At 38.6% G+C, this 17,429-nt stretch overlaps 1 protein-coding gene across 1 annotated transcript in view; it reads left to right on the top strand.

The window, feature by feature from the left end:
* LOC144657437 (laminin subunit alpha-like) overlaps positions 1–17,429 on the top strand; it is a 50,681-nt gene that overhangs the window by 21,408 nt on the left and 11,844 nt on the right. Inside the window, exons 23-42 of the mRNA XM_078517782.1 lie at positions 340–470; positions 1,155–1,266; positions 1,618–1,737; positions 2,304–2,428; positions 3,370–3,450; positions 3,928–4,121; positions 5,038–5,144; positions 5,930–6,107; positions 6,885–7,028; positions 7,687–7,841; positions 8,247–8,351; positions 8,654–8,765; positions 9,468–9,814; positions 10,506–10,622; positions 11,954–12,114; positions 12,875–13,013; positions 13,628–13,739; positions 14,326–14,652; positions 15,557–15,711; positions 16,174–16,332. Coding sequence (XP_078373908.1) covers positions 340–470; positions 1,155–1,266; positions 1,618–1,737; positions 2,304–2,428; positions 3,370–3,450; positions 3,928–4,121; positions 5,038–5,144; positions 5,930–6,107; positions 6,885–7,028; positions 7,687–7,841; positions 8,247–8,351; positions 8,654–8,765; positions 9,468–9,814; positions 10,506–10,622; positions 11,954–12,114; positions 12,875–13,013; positions 13,628–13,739; positions 14,326–14,652; positions 15,557–15,711; positions 16,174–16,332 — 3,081 coding nt within the window. The remainder of the gene's footprint in view (positions 1–339; positions 471–1,154; positions 1,267–1,617; positions 1,738–2,303; positions 2,429–3,369; positions 3,451–3,927; positions 4,122–5,037; positions 5,145–5,929; positions 6,108–6,884; positions 7,029–7,686; positions 7,842–8,246; positions 8,352–8,653; positions 8,766–9,467; positions 9,815–10,505; positions 10,623–11,953; positions 12,115–12,874; positions 13,014–13,627; positions 13,740–14,325; positions 14,653–15,556; positions 15,712–16,173; positions 16,333–17,429) is intronic.

Here is a 17,429-nt window from a genome sequence, read left to right as displayed (position 1 = left end):
TTTGTCAAAAGTCTTTTCTTCAGTGGGCAAGGTTACATATACATGTATCTAAGTCCTTACAATGATTGATTACTAATTGTGAAAAACACAGATTGAAGTTGTTGCTAACAAGTTTATTTAACTAGCTGTAAGATCAGACCGTGCACAAGTTTAAGATGCGTTTTCATTGCCAAAGTAACAACTTTGAAAAATTTAGGCTATACATTATTTTTAAGATCCTGTAACCACAATGCAGTGTCTTCTTACAGTAAAGTTTACTTTTCGCTTTTATTTCATTTATCTATTTACCTATAATGAATTTTATTTTATAATGCTTTTTTCCATTTGAATCTTGTGCAGAGTTCCTGGGTTCACAGTGGCAGCTCATCAGCAGTGTCTAGAGAAGACTTCCTTCTTGTGCTGGCCAGACTTCAAGGTCTTCTTATCACAGCATCATTTTATTCTGATGGTCAAGGCACTTACCACACAAGGTGAGCTGACTAGCAATTATTATTTTATGTTAACTTCGAAAACAAAGACTTCTAGTAATTAGGAGTAGCTCGTAAATCAGTGCTAGTGTTCCCAACCAGTAAGTTGCTCAGCGTTATTTTTTTATCAGGTTGTTCAAGTTCCCTCCAGTTTCTGTAACTCCCAAATTCTCAAAACAATGTTCCTTTTCCTTGGAGGTTTGAAAAATCAGGATTCCACAACCCTCCAAGTTTATTTTTTTCCTTAGTGGCCATTTGGCCACCAACTGCTCAAGTTTGGTCGCCAGTGAAAAATTTTAGTCACAAAATTAAGCTCGCTTTCAATCCTTCTTCTCAATTTAAGTCGCCAGGCTGGCGACTTTGATTTCAATTTAGTCGACAGCTCCAAAATTTTGGTCGCCATGGCGACTAAAATGGTCTTAACTTGGAGGGTTGCTCCACTGAAGATGTGAATGACTCAGGAATTAACAAATGAACTTACAAACTACGTACATAGATATGATATACAAAATACAGATAATTTCCTACGTATCTTTGCATTTTGTTTATTCTGCAAGCTGGAAAAACAGTTTGTTGTTTTATTAAAGAAAGACTATGGATTATCGTACAGAAATATATCATTTTACTGTGTACAGAAAAAAAATATGTCATTATAGTTAATTGAAATAATGTACAATTCATTTTCAGCCTTGGTGATGTTGAAGTTTCTGAAGTTAGTGACATGGTGTCAGATGCAGGAAGAGCTTATGATGTTGAACAGTGCAGCTGTGGAGCAGGATACACTGGTTTATCTTGTGAGGTATGATGTACTTACTGTAATTAATAACAAAGAGTGAGGCACAACATCATCATTCTATCAATATTCAATCAGGTGCAAATATTATGCATTGCTACTTGGCGTTTTTCTGCAATTGCGCACCTTAGAGAAACATGCCAGTGTTCCAGGCCTCTGTAAAATAGAAAATGGAAGAAACAAATTTTCCAATGACAAGTTGGTATCTGCTGTCATCTACATGTAGTACATGTATCACTAACACTGATTGTTGTTTTATTGTCTTTATCACAGGGGTTTCAGTTGTAAGGACAATTTCTTAAGCTTTCTCTTAGACATCATAGTCCTCATAAATTGTCTCTTTCTTTTTTTTTTTAGCGATGTGCAAGAGGTTATCACAGAGTGAATGTGTCAAGTGACATGTATCTTGGCAAGTGCAAGCTGTGTAACTGTAATGGCCACACTGAGGACTGCGATCCTGCTACAGGACAGTGCTTGGTAAGGGATGATTGAAATTAATGTCATGGAACTTGTTATGATTGGAGTACTAAAACAGGGAATTACAGAACGCTTTCTGTGGCTGTGCTCGATACTAACAAGCCACAGTTAATTGTTAATTCCCTTTTGTCTACATAAAAAGCAATTTTTGATTGAGTGTCGTAAAACCAAAACGAAAGTTATCACTCTGGCCAATCACAAGACATATAATCCAGTGAATCATTTTAAACCTAAAGCAAATACAGTCATATAGCTGGCACAAAGTGCAGAAAAACGTGTGTAAGTGAGTCACCTTGGTTTTGGTTTTGCTTTTTTATTGAATGAGAATGTAGTAATAAAGGTAGAAATGCAAAACTCAAAAGAAAACATGAATTACTTTCGACACTCGAGTGAAAATTGCTCAGAGTTGCAGATGTTATGTTTGTAATGGCCTGCCTCTTCTTACGAGTCCATTTCTTGTTGACCGAGTGTAAGGTGGTGGTGGTGGGGGTGGGGGGGGGGGGGTGGGATTCTAAGTGATTAAACATTGAACTAGAAAATATTTCACTTGATTTGTTTGTTTACAGAATTGCGCTCACAACACTACTGGGTTTCACTGTGAGATCTGCTTGGATGGTTTCTATGGTAACGCCACTGATGGAACTCCTGGCGACTGCAAGAAATGTCCATGTGAGAGTCCACGAACAACAACGTGAGTATTCACCACTTCAATACACAAGGACTTCAACAGAAAAAAATTACAATGTGCAGGCAAGCCAATGATGCAAAATAATGAATTCAGAAAAAAGTGCAGGTCAGAGTTATTGACAAAACAGGTAACAGTGTGTTTTGGGGAGAGAGTGGCATGCCTCCAAATTGCAGATTTTCAACGACGTTACAAACCACAGGGCTCAAAATAATTGAATACTGGCCGGTCATGTTGACCGGCCAAATCAATTTTTGCTCGGTCATGTCTCGTTTTTGAGCGGTCAAAATATTGAGTATTATGATTTTCTCAGGATCGTGCTGGTGAAAACACGCTACGAACTCGTACTTTCTAAAGGTGTATATAGTTTTTTAAATCCACTAACGAGTGCTATTTTTCTTGGCCCGCCTGACAGTTGAAACTGTAATTGCGTACGCGTGTTAAATTAATAGCAGACGTTGATTGATGCCATGTTCCTTGTTGTCTGTTTAGCGTATTTACAGACGTGGATGCAAACCGCTAACAAATCCGCGTGACCGTCTCATCTGTATTCAACAAATTTGTGACTGCAAGAGCTTGCTGCTATGATATTTTATGATTTTACTGTAAAATGTCATAAATACAGTGAATAAATTTTTTTTGCGTGTGTTATTTATTTGAAAGCCGTGTACGTGACCGGTCAAAATGACCGCCGAACCAAAATTTTGTCCGGACAAATCGTCATTTTGGCCGGACATTGTCCTTTGACCGGCCGTTATTTTGAGCCCTGAACCAAGGCTTTCGACTTTAAGATGCATACTAAATCTAATCTACTTATACACGACAGACCAATAGCTGTAATCTGCTGGCAGTGTCCTGTCCCTCTCAGAGGGGTTGGCCTATAATTTGTCTAAGCAGGCAGAATGTGTTTAAACCCCTTTATTTTATTATTCTTTTTTTTTTATCAGTGCACTCTGTAAGGCTGGCGCTGATGGTCAGCCAAGATGCCTGAACTGCTCTGAAGGGTACGAGGGAGGCATTTGTGGAAGGTGAGGATTTATTGCACCTTGAGAAGTTGCTTTGATGTAATCACTGTTTGGTGTGTACATACCAAGCATTTTACCTCTCTTTCAAGATCCTTGCAACCACAAAAATGCAAAATAATTGCTTTACATGTAAGTGTGGCTTATTTGTTGCCAACAAAATTTGCAAGTGACATACACTTAAGTTGCACCACATCAAACTACGTGTGGCAAGCATCGTGTGTTGCCATCACTGTGTTCCTAGTGTTCCTAATTGTTACTGACGTTAAAAACACTTCAGTCAATTTTGCTTTTAGTGGTCAATTGTGATGGAACTTTAACCAATGTGAATGGTCTGACACTGGTTTTTGTTATAATTATTCTTCCAGCTGAGCCTCCGCAACAATTTTTGTTCTTGTTGAGTTACATGTCTCATTTTATCATTTCCAGAGCTCTTCTCAGATGTCCAGTTTTGATGATGTAGAACTTTCTTTTGTGTTACAGCTGTGTTCTAGGTTTCTTTGGTGAACCTCTGACTCCAGGAGGAAACTGCTCCACGTGTCGTTGTAATAACAACTCCGATATCTGCAACAGAACAACAGGAGAGTGTATCAACTGTCAGCATAATACCACTGGATTTAACTGTGAACGCTGCGAGAACGGTACATGGGGCAATGCTACAGAACAGCAGTGTCAAGGTACATGTAACGTAAATAAACTCGCATACTGTAAAACTACCCACATATACCGTATTTATTCGGTTAAAAGGCGCACCCGGTTATAAGACACACCCTAAACTTGGCACCTTTGCCATGCTAGGTTTTTAGTAAAAGACTTGCAATCAGTGTCAAGTAGATATGATGTCAGTAATTCCTCATTAGCACTTCATTATAACATATATATCAACCCTCACATTTACCTATTGCGGTTTTTAGAGACATGCCAACTTTGAAATTCAAATTATGATTGACGGCAGCGAAAAACACAATCGTTAGTTGGGTTTTGAACTTCAGAGTTCCCATGTTTTTTTAAATCCGCAATAAAAGTTCTCAAGTATTGCATGTATATATTTACCTAACGGGACAAATTATAATAGACAACAAGTGAATTCATGCATCTGCAAGTGACATTACAGATTATCCATTGCAATTGTTTTCGTTATAGCAGTATTAAACAATAATATTGGCTTTATTATTATTTTCATCTCTCCGTTACCAAACAAATTAAGAAGGGTGATCAAGGGTGATAAAGGTTTATTATGGTGGTCAAGCTAAATTGCCCAAATTTAAGTTATACTTTATTGTTACTTATTTTCGCGGGACTTAATTTTCGCGATTTTCAAAAAATCGCAAAATTAAAGACCCGCGAAAATTTATTTTAAACGTTTTCTATTGTATTTTTTATGTTAATAACTTACGTATTTTTGGCCAAATCGCGAAAATAAAGTCCCGTGAAATAAACCCATTCCATTTTCGCGAAATTAAGTTCCCGCGAAAATAAGTAACAATAAGGTAAATCCAATTTCATGTTACTATAAGAAAACTATTCAAAAGCTAATCCAAAGCGACCATGTATTAAGCAATTTACCATGGACATGTCAACTCTTGCTTTCAGCTTGTACCTGTGATGTAATTGGTGCACATCACAATGTGTGCAATCACGTGACTGGACAGTGTGAATGCAAGCCTCACGTGACAGGATTAAACTGTTCCAGATGTGAGGTAATGAATAAAGTTATTACCGTATTTTCTCAAATAAACGCCCCCGGCGTTTATTTCAAACTTGACTTCGTGAACCCGGCGTTTATTTGAAGCCGGCGTTTAATCGGGGCCCGGCGTTTATTAACGGACAGCAATTTTCTGCCAATTTTTTCAGATTGATTTATTGTTACCGCGCTGCGAGACCAAGCAGCATTTTGTCAAGGCGGGACAATTTTTCTCTTCGTTCTGCCCCGAAAAAGTGTCCCTGGGTATCTAAAGGATTATTTCCCAAAGGTGCACTATTACGGATTAGATAGTTTATGTTGCAATCGAGATTTGTGACAAACAGAATATATTTACTTGTTAGCTTGACCTCAAATAAACGCCGGGACCTCCAACAAACGTCCCCGGCGTTTATTTAAAAACTAGCAATTTTGACCCGGCGTTTATACGAGGCCGGCGTTTAATCGGGGTCCGGCGTTTAATCGAGAAAATACGGTATATCATGTAAGGCTTTTGGACTCTGCTACACCTGACTCGTCCCCAGTTGTCTTTTGAGACCGTCTTGAGCATAAGTCTTGGGACGCTGAACACGAAGGGAATCATGGGAAAGTAAAAGAGAGCCTTTCCTCCTTCCCATCATCCTTCGCGTATTGCAATTTTAGAATAAGAGACGACTGGGGACGAGTCAGGTGTAGCAGAGTGTATACAGAGCTGCTACATGAGCTCTATATGATATGGCTTAGGAAACTTATTCAGACGGACAACCTTGTTTTGTTTATAATTGTTGCTGTTATTGTTTGTAGCCTAACAGTTATAACTTCACCTCAAGTGGTTGTACACCTTGTGAATGTAACAGATTTGGATCCAGTAAACTTCAGTGTAATGAGTCAGGCATCTGTGAGTGTAATAACCACACCCTCGGTGAGAAGTGTGATCTGTGTGAATGGGGATTCTATGGTCTTCCTAATGCCACGTGTCAAGGTAAGGGATGCTTTACTCGATAATTAAAACTTAGTGGGGGTTTTAGTTAATAAAAAGCAAGCAAAGAATCAATTCCTTCCTTCAAGTTTGGTGATTCTTCTTGTATAATAGGCCTTATCACGGTTTTTGACGCCGTCTTGACGAGTAGGCAAAGCGGGTAGAAATTACAGTGTTTGTATAGGAATTGGACGGAGAATATCTTGTACCAAAATTGAATTCTTAACAGCTTATGAATTGTAAAGTTAAGATACTAGGCAAAAGTTTTTATTTGCCGAGTTTGAAGGATATGGCTGGGCTAAACATTTCTATACATTTGTCTGTAATTTTTCCGCATGATTGACGCGGTTCGCGAGAAAAATTATAGACAAATGTATGAGAAATTAAAAACGTAACTGAACGCTTTCTAGCCCAGCTACATCCTTCAAACTCGGCAAATAATATCAGTTAGTAACAGTTACAAAATCATCCAAACAGTTTTTGAAAAACCCGTATCGCAAGTTGTTTTTAGTCTTCAATTTTTGTCCATCCGTACCTTCTTTTTTTCTTTTGTCTTTTTTGACTATTGAAATGTTCCTTCGCTGTTTTAAGTGGTTATTTTTATATTTCACTTAATTTGGTTGCATTTTCTTATGTCTAAATTTTGCTAAAATCCGCGACGTAGTCCCTATAAGTTTGTGCATGCCAATCTTTGTTACTCTATATCAATCCATTAAAAAAAAGAAATTGATGTGCATACACTTGTAGTTATTCGCATCTAACAGAATTCTGCCTTTTTAGCTTGTAATTGCAACGAGACTGGTTCAAACTCCACACGATGTGACCGCACCTCCGGCCAGTGTAACTGTAAGCCTGGCGTGACCAGTAGAATGTGTGACCGCTGCATGTTACAACACACTAACTTCACTGACAATGGCTGTGACGGTAAGTACATGCTACTTTTTACTTAAAGGAACTCATTGATTTTGAAAAAAACAAGTTTGTCTGTCGTAATCCGTCTTAATCTTCGTCAGACGAAACCATCCATGGTTATTTTCGGGTTTTGATTATTTCTTTGTTGTTTTCATACATTACACAACTATTATTTTGAGGTTTCCTTCAATTTGGAAGTAATCAGAAAAATGACTTAAAATATCGTGACAATGCTGACCATGTCCCTTAAAGACACAACAACTCATTGGGGGTTTCTGGGTCTTTATTGTAATGACCAACACGCGAATTCCAAAAAAAAAATAAAAAATTTACAGTTGCTAACTACGCTCTTGCTGTTGTTGCTCGCTTAGTAGCTATCGCAATATGCCAGTTACTTGTGGTTGCGTCGGTGCATATATCTGTTGGGCTTGGCTAGCATTTCCGCCTATTGTAATTCATCATGATAAACAAGTCTGTCATGCACTTTGCACCATGTGCTAGAGAAAGCATCAATTGGCGCACCAGAGCGAGCGCAAAGTACGAGAGTGTTGTGGTTTTTGTTTTCCTTAATGATATTAAGAGAGAATGTAGAAGGCTGTGAATATATACTGTATGGATGTTGACTATGATGTACACAGATCATCCTCTGACATTATTTGTTTGCTTTCAGCTTGTCATCAGTGTACCAGACTTGGTTTACAAGGCGATCTGAATAAAACACTAGAAACCTTAAATGATGCACAGAAAGATGCTGATAAGGTTTCTAACCTGGAGCAGTTATGGCCAGAGTTGATTAACGTGGAGGCTCTTATCACCGAAGCTCAGGTTAGATTGTCTACTCAGTCTTGTTCAAAAAGTCTTCAGAGGCTTACTGATAAAAGTAACGGGATAGAGTAGACACTTAATGACTGGTCCCTAGGGCTCCGAGGGAAACATTGAGATTCGAGGGAATCAAAATTAACTGGTTTCCCGAGGGACCAGTCATTAAGTGATTTGATATATTGGACAATAAAGGCATTACCCTCTGACGTCGCGGATTTTGCAATGTTGTGCGCTCAGAGACTTTTAGCGGGAAAACGGTTGTTGTAAGATGTCATGTGATCTCGAAGTAGCCAATGAGAGTGTGCCCTGTTGGGGAAAAATTCCAGCATATATCAATAATTTAATGCAAGATTGAAATTGAAGCTAAAAGGGTTCATTGTATTAAATACATATGTTTTATTTTTGCAGTCATCCTCAGCAGAATTCGACACGCTGGTCAAAGGTCTTCTTGCGAACATTACCCAGCTAAAGGAAAGTACTCCAAACGAGACAGTCAGTGATCTGCAAGTCTTGGTAAGATTTGAAAATAGTGAAGAATTTCAAACTAAAGATAGCTGTTTTTCGTTCAGTTGCATTCTCTCATACGTGTTGTGGCCAAATTTTAAGGTCTGTTTCCTTTGTTTGTTTGTTTTTTTTTCGCGTCAGCTTACCAAACAAGCATTAGAATAAGTATCATTGCTCTTCTATACAGCATGACGATAAAAACGTATCGAAATTAGTGTAAATGCCGTGTTAAGGGTCACTGGAATATTGACGAATATTGTTTGTAACATCAGGTTAATGTTATGCATAATATTATTTTTCTTTGTCCTCAGTTGTCAGACACGTCGCAACAAAGTGAGAATTTGAAAGTGCTTGTGTCTCGTGAGTTGAGCCGCATTGAAGATCTGAACGCAAATACTCAGGCTTCAAAGGATAATGTGACTGGTTAGTAGTGCAGATTGAGCACATGAAACCAAATCAACTTATTTTTATCTTATTATTCGAACGGGACAGACCACGAACACAATTGTTGCTCCTGTAAATATCTAATTGCCGTAACTGTTCATCAGAAAGATGCCTAAAATGCGTCCAATTCCACAATTGGTTTCGATTCCATTAAATCCTATACCAACTGTAGAACAATTTAGGAGGAGCCACCCACGATGCACAGTTAACGATAAAAGTAATTTTAGAGAGGGTCTTGGAAGGGGGGGGGGGGGGGGGCATATAAATCCCATTTTCACTGCCCACATTTTCACATTTTGCCTAAATCCCATTTCTCAGCCTGTTTTTTTTCCCAAATCCCAGTCCCAATTCAATTGTTTTTTGTTTGTGATTCCCAGTCCCAGTGACCCAAATCCGATCTTCCTAGTGAAAATGTGGCCCAAATCTCAGTTCCCATTTTACCCCTTCAGGCCCCTCTTTAGACACCCAGGGCAACCAGTGTTGTAAGAGTGAAAAAAAAAATTAAACAAAATGAACGAGGGACGAACTTGCCAACCGACAAGATGGTTAATTTACGTTTTAACACTTCAAGTTTATTTAAACTAATTGCTAGCAATGAAAAGCTTTATCTTGCAATGGTATATCCAATGCATTTTAATGTGACAAATATTTATAAATTATTGTAAAATTCTATATTTACAGCATTGAATGCTACAGTTGCTGAAATATTGACTCAACTAACAAGACTGAAGGATGATGCAGACAATGTGTTAGCTGGTATAAATGGCATCCTACACAAGTCTTATGATAGTGAAATGCAACAAGTTGATGAGGAGCTACAGAATGTACAGTCTGCTTCCTCCCTGGCTATGTCGGCGAAATACAATGTAACTTCTCACAAGAACACCTCAACAGACCTCAATAGTACTGTGCTGGGAGCAGAGGGAAGCTTCATGCTTTCAAATTCAGTATTCGATGAAATGAAACCCCGGATTAACACAGTCACTAGCTTGACCAATGAGGCTCTTGCTCTGATAAACCAAACAAAGGTATGCTGTACTGTGCTTTAGATTGTTAATAAGAAATACGAGATTAGGAATCAGGACTCTGTTTAAACTAGCTTGTAAGCTAAAGCAGATGTTTCTGGATAAATAAGTAAAAAAAAATCACAGCAAATAATTTACTTACATTGCTGCGAGATGTGAGATTCTAACTCTCTGTTCTTTTGTTACCACCTTTGGAAAACTCTTTACTCACATACTGCCTCTATCCTACCACGTGTATGAATGGGTATTGTCTGGCAAATTTTTGTGAAAACCTGGAAAATATACTTAAAAGTAACCTGCAGTGAGTTAGCTTCCCATCCAGTAGGGAGTGATCTTTATTTCTTTTTACGGAATTTAAAATACTAAAATGACCATGTTGCTAGAACAAACAGAAGCAAAAGGGAATTTTTTGTGTGTTTCCACTAGCAGAAATAAAAACATCTCTTGTTTTCATGTTTCAAAACCCAGTTTGATAGAGATTTTAAATACTATCCTTGCTCTGCTACATGCAGTTCAATGCTTAGTCTTACAGTTCTTTCAATTTAATCCCTGTGTTTTGTTGCTAAGTGCACTCCCCTCTTTCAGACATAATTTTCACGTTTGGTTAATAAAGTTGACACTGGTTAAATTGTTATATTCTCAAAGGTGTGAGTACCTGTTGGCTGAACTAATACGTGAACTCTTTGTTTCACAGAATCTAATAAGTGAGGCAAGAAATTCAACTGATCAAGCTCTCCAGCTTCTTCAAACCGTCAGTGGAGTCTTAAACAGAAGTCGCCAGCATGTTTCCACTGGTGAAAACAACTACCAGGTACTTGTGCAGGTGTTTGATATACACTAAATTAAAGAAACGTTGACCCCGCGAAAAGCATAAACCATGAACGATAACACCGAATTGAATTCTGGGACGTCATCATGGTTAAGCTTAGTAATGTTCCTTTTGTTGAAATTCAAAATCAAGATATTTTCTTTTTTGAGAGCCTTAACAGCATGATTTATGCGACCTGTCTTATTGTCATGTTTACTCTTTCACAGACGACTATGTCTTCCGATTTTCCAGTAAACATTTGGGTCGCATCGTTCATGGTTTTTGCTTTTCATGGGTCAGCGTTTCTTCAGTCAGGTGTATTTTGTATGACGAAACAGAGACGCAAGTCAAAGAAATTAACAACTACAGTGGAACCCCGATATAACGATATGCCAAGGGAGCAGTAAAATTATATCGTTATATCGAGGAATCGTTATATCGAACTCCCGATATAACGATATGGCCGAAAATAACCGAACATATCGCTATATCGGGGTAAACCTAACAAGTACTTTTTACTACATATTTAAGGAGGATAAAGAAGATAAAGTTGATATCACTTTCGTATATCATCGTACAAAGCTGTTTACAGAAAAGTTAGAGATGACTCGATTACTGTAATGTTATTGCATTCCATTCGATGTTTTGCTTAAATTGTGACTGTGTACTGATGATATCGTTATATCGGGAAAGATTTTACGTTTGGTCCGCTAAATTGTCATCGTTATATCGGGGATATCGTTATATCGAAGATCGTTATATCGGGTTTCTGTCCCATACATTTTACTGTAACTTTTGCCGGGACGTAGAATACTCATCATTATATCGGGAATATCGTTATATCGAGGATCGTTATATCGGGGTTTCACTACATACCACAAAATATAGAGTCATTTGTACAGTGTATAAAATTATTTTCAAATCGAATAAAACTTTTAGTGATCTGCTAGGCATGTTCTTTCCTAAATGTGACAAATTTCTTATTGTTGTAACCTTTAATCAGCATTAAAACAAACCCCGTTGTAAAAAAAAAACAACAATCCACTAAACCTCCGCATGGCTGGTTCTTGTCTATGTTTAAACAATTTGCTGTTTAGATTTATTGGCATTTGCTTACTCTGCAAAACAACTCAACGTTTCGCGCAGTTCAAGTATTGAAAAATATCACCGTTTGTCCATGCCTGAAATGTTTGCCGAAATGTGACGTATGGTGTAATATAAGAATTAAAATACAAAATAGAATGAATTTAGGATGAGTCTAGGTGGTTATGTCGAAGAAAAGTGATTGTAAGCGTTGTGTAATAAAAAGATAATCGAACATTTTTGGTCTGCAGAATGCCAGCGACCTTCTAGGTGGCTTAAACACAGATATTAGCACTTTGGAGAACTCTCTTACAGCCGCGGGTCCAGAATTATCCGCTGCGAATCAAAGCGTGATGGAAAATGCCACAAAACATGCAGCTGATCTCACTGCTTTGGCTGAAGAAAGGCAAAGGTAAGCGAGGTGAAATGTGAATGATGTCCTTTTCGAACGATTTATTCAGTCGCGCTCAAAAAATATTTTTTTATTCTTGATAGTCTTGAAATTGTTAAAGATGTAACGTTATTTGCGAACCCGACCTGAAGTTATACATCCTTAGTATTCCAGTCAGCCTTGTATGTACATTATGTTTTTCTAAAATCCTATAAAAAGCCGGGTTTTGCCAGCAGTAACAGAGATAGTGTTTTGCTTACTTACATCTGTAGTTAACGATATAATACTCTGTTTTAAAGGAGTTATAATGTTGAAAATTGCCTTTAGATCAAAGCAAGACACGACAATAGTTTTCTAATATAAAAATACCAAAAGACCAAAGACACAAAAACGAACAAGGATAGTTATGACTGGGTTGAAAAACTTAGGCTTAACTTATTCGCTGTTCATATTAAATGACATAAACCTGTCGAGAACAATTTACAGTGTGACTATTCCAACTAAAGCAACCCAAGCAAATTCTTTACAGATTGGTCAATAGTGTTTGCATGTTAAAACATTGCTTCTGTAGCATGCGGCTTGTGTAGATCCACAATTTGTGGTAATTCTATTAATAACATACGAGGTTTTCATTCCCTATTTTGCACAGAATTTGTCAGGTGGCCTTGGTTGTTTTTGGGCAACTTTCTCCGTAACTGACCACCAGCACCGCGGTTTATTTTTCACTAAGACAATTTTTTATCTTTATTTTTTAAACTTCCTGCATGTGTTTTGTATTTAGTGTGTTTAACGCCACTCTATCCCACGGAGCACGCGCAGTTGACGCTATCAAAACATTCGAGGAAGTTGTTGTACTGGGGAATCAGTCACTGGAAACCTCACGGCAAGTCAACGAGTCATTACAAGAAATTATGAACCGGGTAAGATATTTCCTCTTTTACTCCAGCAGTCACTGATTTTGTTTTGTCTTGTGGCTTTGTTGTCTAATAGCAAGTTTAAGGTATCTAGAAGTTGCAAAACCCAAGATAAGTTTGAAAACTTCTTTGTTGCCAATGCCATTAAGGAGGTAGTGTTTTTTGTTCAACTTCTCCTCCGGTCCGACCGTGGAGATGTAAGTAAACATGACCATCCCGAGCACAGTTCCTCGGCCACTCTAATTTACATAGCATAGCCAACTGATCTGCCTACCACAATTTGCGAATCTAAACAAGTATAGGTTTCATGACGTAAAGTATATGAAATAATTCACATATGTGAACTGCGGATGAGATGTAAAGTGAAGAAATGATCCTCGCAGTGAATTCAATTATAAAGACATTGCAAAGAGAAAAAAAAAAAAAAAACAGAAAAAATTCCCGCTTCAACGGGATTCGAATCCCTTGAAGCCAGAATTTTTTCTATAAGTTCAGTTTGAAATGTGCGTTTATTTAAGTGTCATACCTGTGGACTATCTGGTTTCTGCGTAAAGTAAGCGTTATATAGCTATCTGCATCCCTTTTAACAACTTATGATCTGTTTTGTAACTATATTCCAGCTCCAGAATCTCACGCTAGTTAGCTCTGATCTTCAAACAAGAGTTGCTGCTTCCAGAGACGAGAGCGAAGCTCTTCTTAACAGTACTTTGGATAGAGATACAGACTTGCAAGGTAAAAATTTGCTTATCAGCCATTCATCTACACCCAGCGCTACCCTGTGCATCCCCAACAGGATACAAAGAGGACGCTTGACAAAATCTAATGTGCTAAATGTAACTTACAGTAATATAACTGGATCAATGACAGCTGAGGTCGAAGTTGCCTTCTTTAGGATACTGAGTGAGCTACCGCGTGTACAATGGTGCTAAAATATTAAAGTGGCTAAGACACTCAAGCACACAATGGCTGAGGTGTAAACACTCAAATCTATACATACATCGCAGAAAAAATGTGGAACAGCATATCAACTGTATGAAATAGGGTAGCTGTTTCAACTAAAACGTCTCTAACAAACGTTTTGCAAGTTTTGCCCATCCATGCACCTTTTAGCCTTTCTGTTCCTTTTGAGTTCTTCTACAGTTTTAAGCCGTTATTGTGACATTTCAGTTGGTCAGTGCCGAAATTGCATAAAATTGCGTGACATAGCCCCTCTGAAGGAGTCTATTGCGTAGCATATTTCAATATATTAAGCACGACTAACACCCAGTAGAACTTCAAGTGCTGACGGTGTTGTAACTTACATGTGCACTCTGTTTAGGACTCCGTGGCAATGTCACCTCGTCAGACCAGACATACAGGGATGCAGTAACGACTGGGGAGTCAGTTGATTCTCTTTACAGCTCGTTACAATCCAGTCGAGACTCTCTGCTCCAAGCTGCTGAGGTCGGAAGCCGTCCTCACTCCATCGCCTCTGATTCTCAGGCTGCCAGCGATTTATCCAAGGAGGCAGTGTACCGTTCTGATCCAGTTAACAACGGAGTGCCAGCTCTGTTGAATCAAGTGAACAGACTCGAGACGAAGATGCAGTCCATTAATCAGTCAGCTGAGAGGGCCGCGGTGATGACTAAACAGGCATTTGACAATGGTAAGCCTGTGATGTACATGTATGCTAGTTCTTGTAAAGGGTTTTAATCGCACGTTTTCCTGCGTTGTAAAGTGAAAGCTTTTTATGTCCGTCGACCTTCTGTATTGGATTTAGCAATATTCAATTGATATATTTATTCAAGAAAACTGACGTTTTTGAAATAAAACTTTATTTCATCATTCTAAGATTTTTTTTAAAGTTGTGTGTTAATTACACTAGTCTCCCTATCTTCTTTCTTTCTTTGCGGGTTTCTTGGGTGTACATAGAACTCGTAACTGACCAGCTGTCATTGGCTTCATAGCTCAGTGGTAGAGCCACAAAAATCGCTTGCAGCTGAATAGGCTTTCTTTTCACCTGCTATGAAATGTTTTTTTTTTCTTAAAAAGTGCTAAAATGTTTTCTCGTTTAGCGCAACGTTTTGGGAATAACCCCTTCATCAGTCGCAAAGTAAAAACCGTTGAGCGATTATCAAACGTTACGTTGCGCGCGCAACGTAACGTAGATGCCATATAAAGGTCGCGCGCGCGAAAGAAACTAAAATCAAACTAAATATTATTTCTTTTCACCTGTTTCAGTTAGAATATAACTGTGAAGGCCTAGCCTGCAAACGCAGTCACATTTCCGGCTGTCGGATGTTTTACGCCACCGAAAAAAACAGCAACAACCCCGCCTTCGTTCACAGGCTGGGAAGACTTCGTCGTTTTTTCACTTTTTCCACCACAGTTCACATGCATGACTTTTTTCATATGTCCATCATCATCATGTTGTTGTGGTTGTTGTTGTTGCTGTTTGTTTGTTTGTTTATCAGATATACCGTCAAAATGCAGATTTTTTATGATCGTGTAACTCTTACGAACTTTAGCCTGGATTAGTTTGTGACTTGTTAATCTTTTTCTTGTAACAGTGCAAAATACAAGTAGATCTTTGGGGACTGTGGATGACAAAGTACAGGAAGCGGGTAGACTCAAGAATGTAACAGCCAACTTACAGGCCCAACTCAGACAAAACATGTCGGCGCTGGAGGAAAAACTGAGAAAAGCCAGAGAATATGTTGCCAAGGTAAAACATCCCCTAAATTAAAAACGCTAAAAAAAGGCTTTCAAAAGTCTTGAAACTTTACTTTATCCAATGAGAGTGAAGCTGTGATTTATTCAGCCAATCAGGTGTGAGAGAAATCCAGCTGCGTTTCGGCTGGTACCACGTTTCCCGCGCTTTCCGCCGTTGCAAGTTATCGCAATTCGTGGACACACGGTAGACTTTAAACGAAAGCCAAAGAAATCGTAACTGGGAAATCATAACAAATGCAAATAACGCAGTCAACTAATCAGAGCCTCGAAGAAGAAGTGGCAACCCACGCCAAACGCTGGTCGTGACTTGCTGTTGTTTGATCAAATGAACTGCATGCTTTCTTTTAGTCTTGAAAAACTCTTCCAGGACTAGCCTGAGTTACGCTGTGATCGTATGAAAGATCTCGAAGCTTGAGTAAATTTTGTACCAAGGGCAATGTTGTTTGTGTTTCAGATTCGCCTTGCTCTGAATGTTCAAGGAAGTACAGCGGTGCAGTACAACCCAACATCCCGCTTGATAAACGAGACGAAATACACTGAAATCAAAGTGGATTTCAGAGCTACACGTGTGCGGGGCTCGCTGTTCTACCTGTCAGATGGGGCCAGTAGTGCGGTGAGCTGATAATATATATGGGTTATTGACCAAGCGTGAGGTCAAGATGGCAGGATATTGGCCAAGTTCTTTTTTTGCGTGGTTATGGAGCGAGACGAAGTCGAGGTCCATAAACACGCAAAAAAAGAACGAGGCCAATATCCTGCCATCTTGACCGAACAAGCTTGGTCAATAAAGGATTTATTATATGACTTTTTTCGAGTACTGAAAAGGAAGCCAGTTGCATGCACATTCAATGGCGCACGCTAAAATCATTTCATTGGTTTAAAAGTTTAATGACTGACTGTCAAATTCTTGAATGAATCGAGCCGAAGTAAAACGACGCGACAACAGCGAAATTCACCTCTTTTTAACCCTCAAAAGGACACTAAAATTGCAAATCGACGTTGAGTTTGAAGCCTTAAAACAAGAATGTCCATTCTATCTGGCCGCCAGCTTTTGATTATTGGATGTTTTGCAGAGTATTTACTCGCTTCTGGCGCTTCAGTGGTGCAAACCTGCCCGAACGGTGACACGAGCTGAATATTGAAATTGTGATTGTTGAAAGCGTTTGGGACTTATAAATTCACGGGAAGAGCTTGAACATTCCTACATCATTGATTTAAATGTTCGACACGACCTTATTCGACGTGAGCATTAGAGGCTTCGGTGAGAAGATGTTTTAAAAACTTACAGTGCCTAAAATGGTTCGCCGTGCCGACCGCTTTCTCCATCAAGATTTCAATCAAGATTTACACAAACGACAAGTTTTCCGAATTGTTGTCTTCAGGTATGTCACTGACTTCTCTCCCTTTTTCCGCCGAACAAAACCCGATATCATGTCTTCAAGTCGCTTTTCGTTTTAATTTTAGTATTTAAGCTTATAGCTGGTTGTTGTGGCAAATAAAATTCACGAAACTCGTTCAGAACATTTGCTGTTTAATTAGTTTGTTCTCGTTCGCTTCAAGACCTATTTCTTTGTAATTGGACTCTCTTTCGCTAGAAACAGGCAGAAAATATTTGTGTTGTTTCGGTAAATGGTTTCATAGCTCAAGTTTACGACGGAAAAGCTTTTTGTAGTAGCGTCGACGGAACTGAAAAGTTTTTTCGCTTGCGGG

The sequence above is a fragment of the Oculina patagonica genome, chromosome 1 (assembly GCF_052425735.1).
Source record: "Oculina patagonica isolate OP01 chromosome 1, crgOcupat, whole genome shotgun sequence".
NCBI lineage: Eukaryota > Metazoa > Cnidaria > Anthozoa > Scleractinia > Oculinidae > Oculina > Oculina patagonica.
The sequence above is the reverse complement of the archived record's forward strand: the minus strand, read 5'-3'. Positions and strand labels throughout refer to the sequence as shown.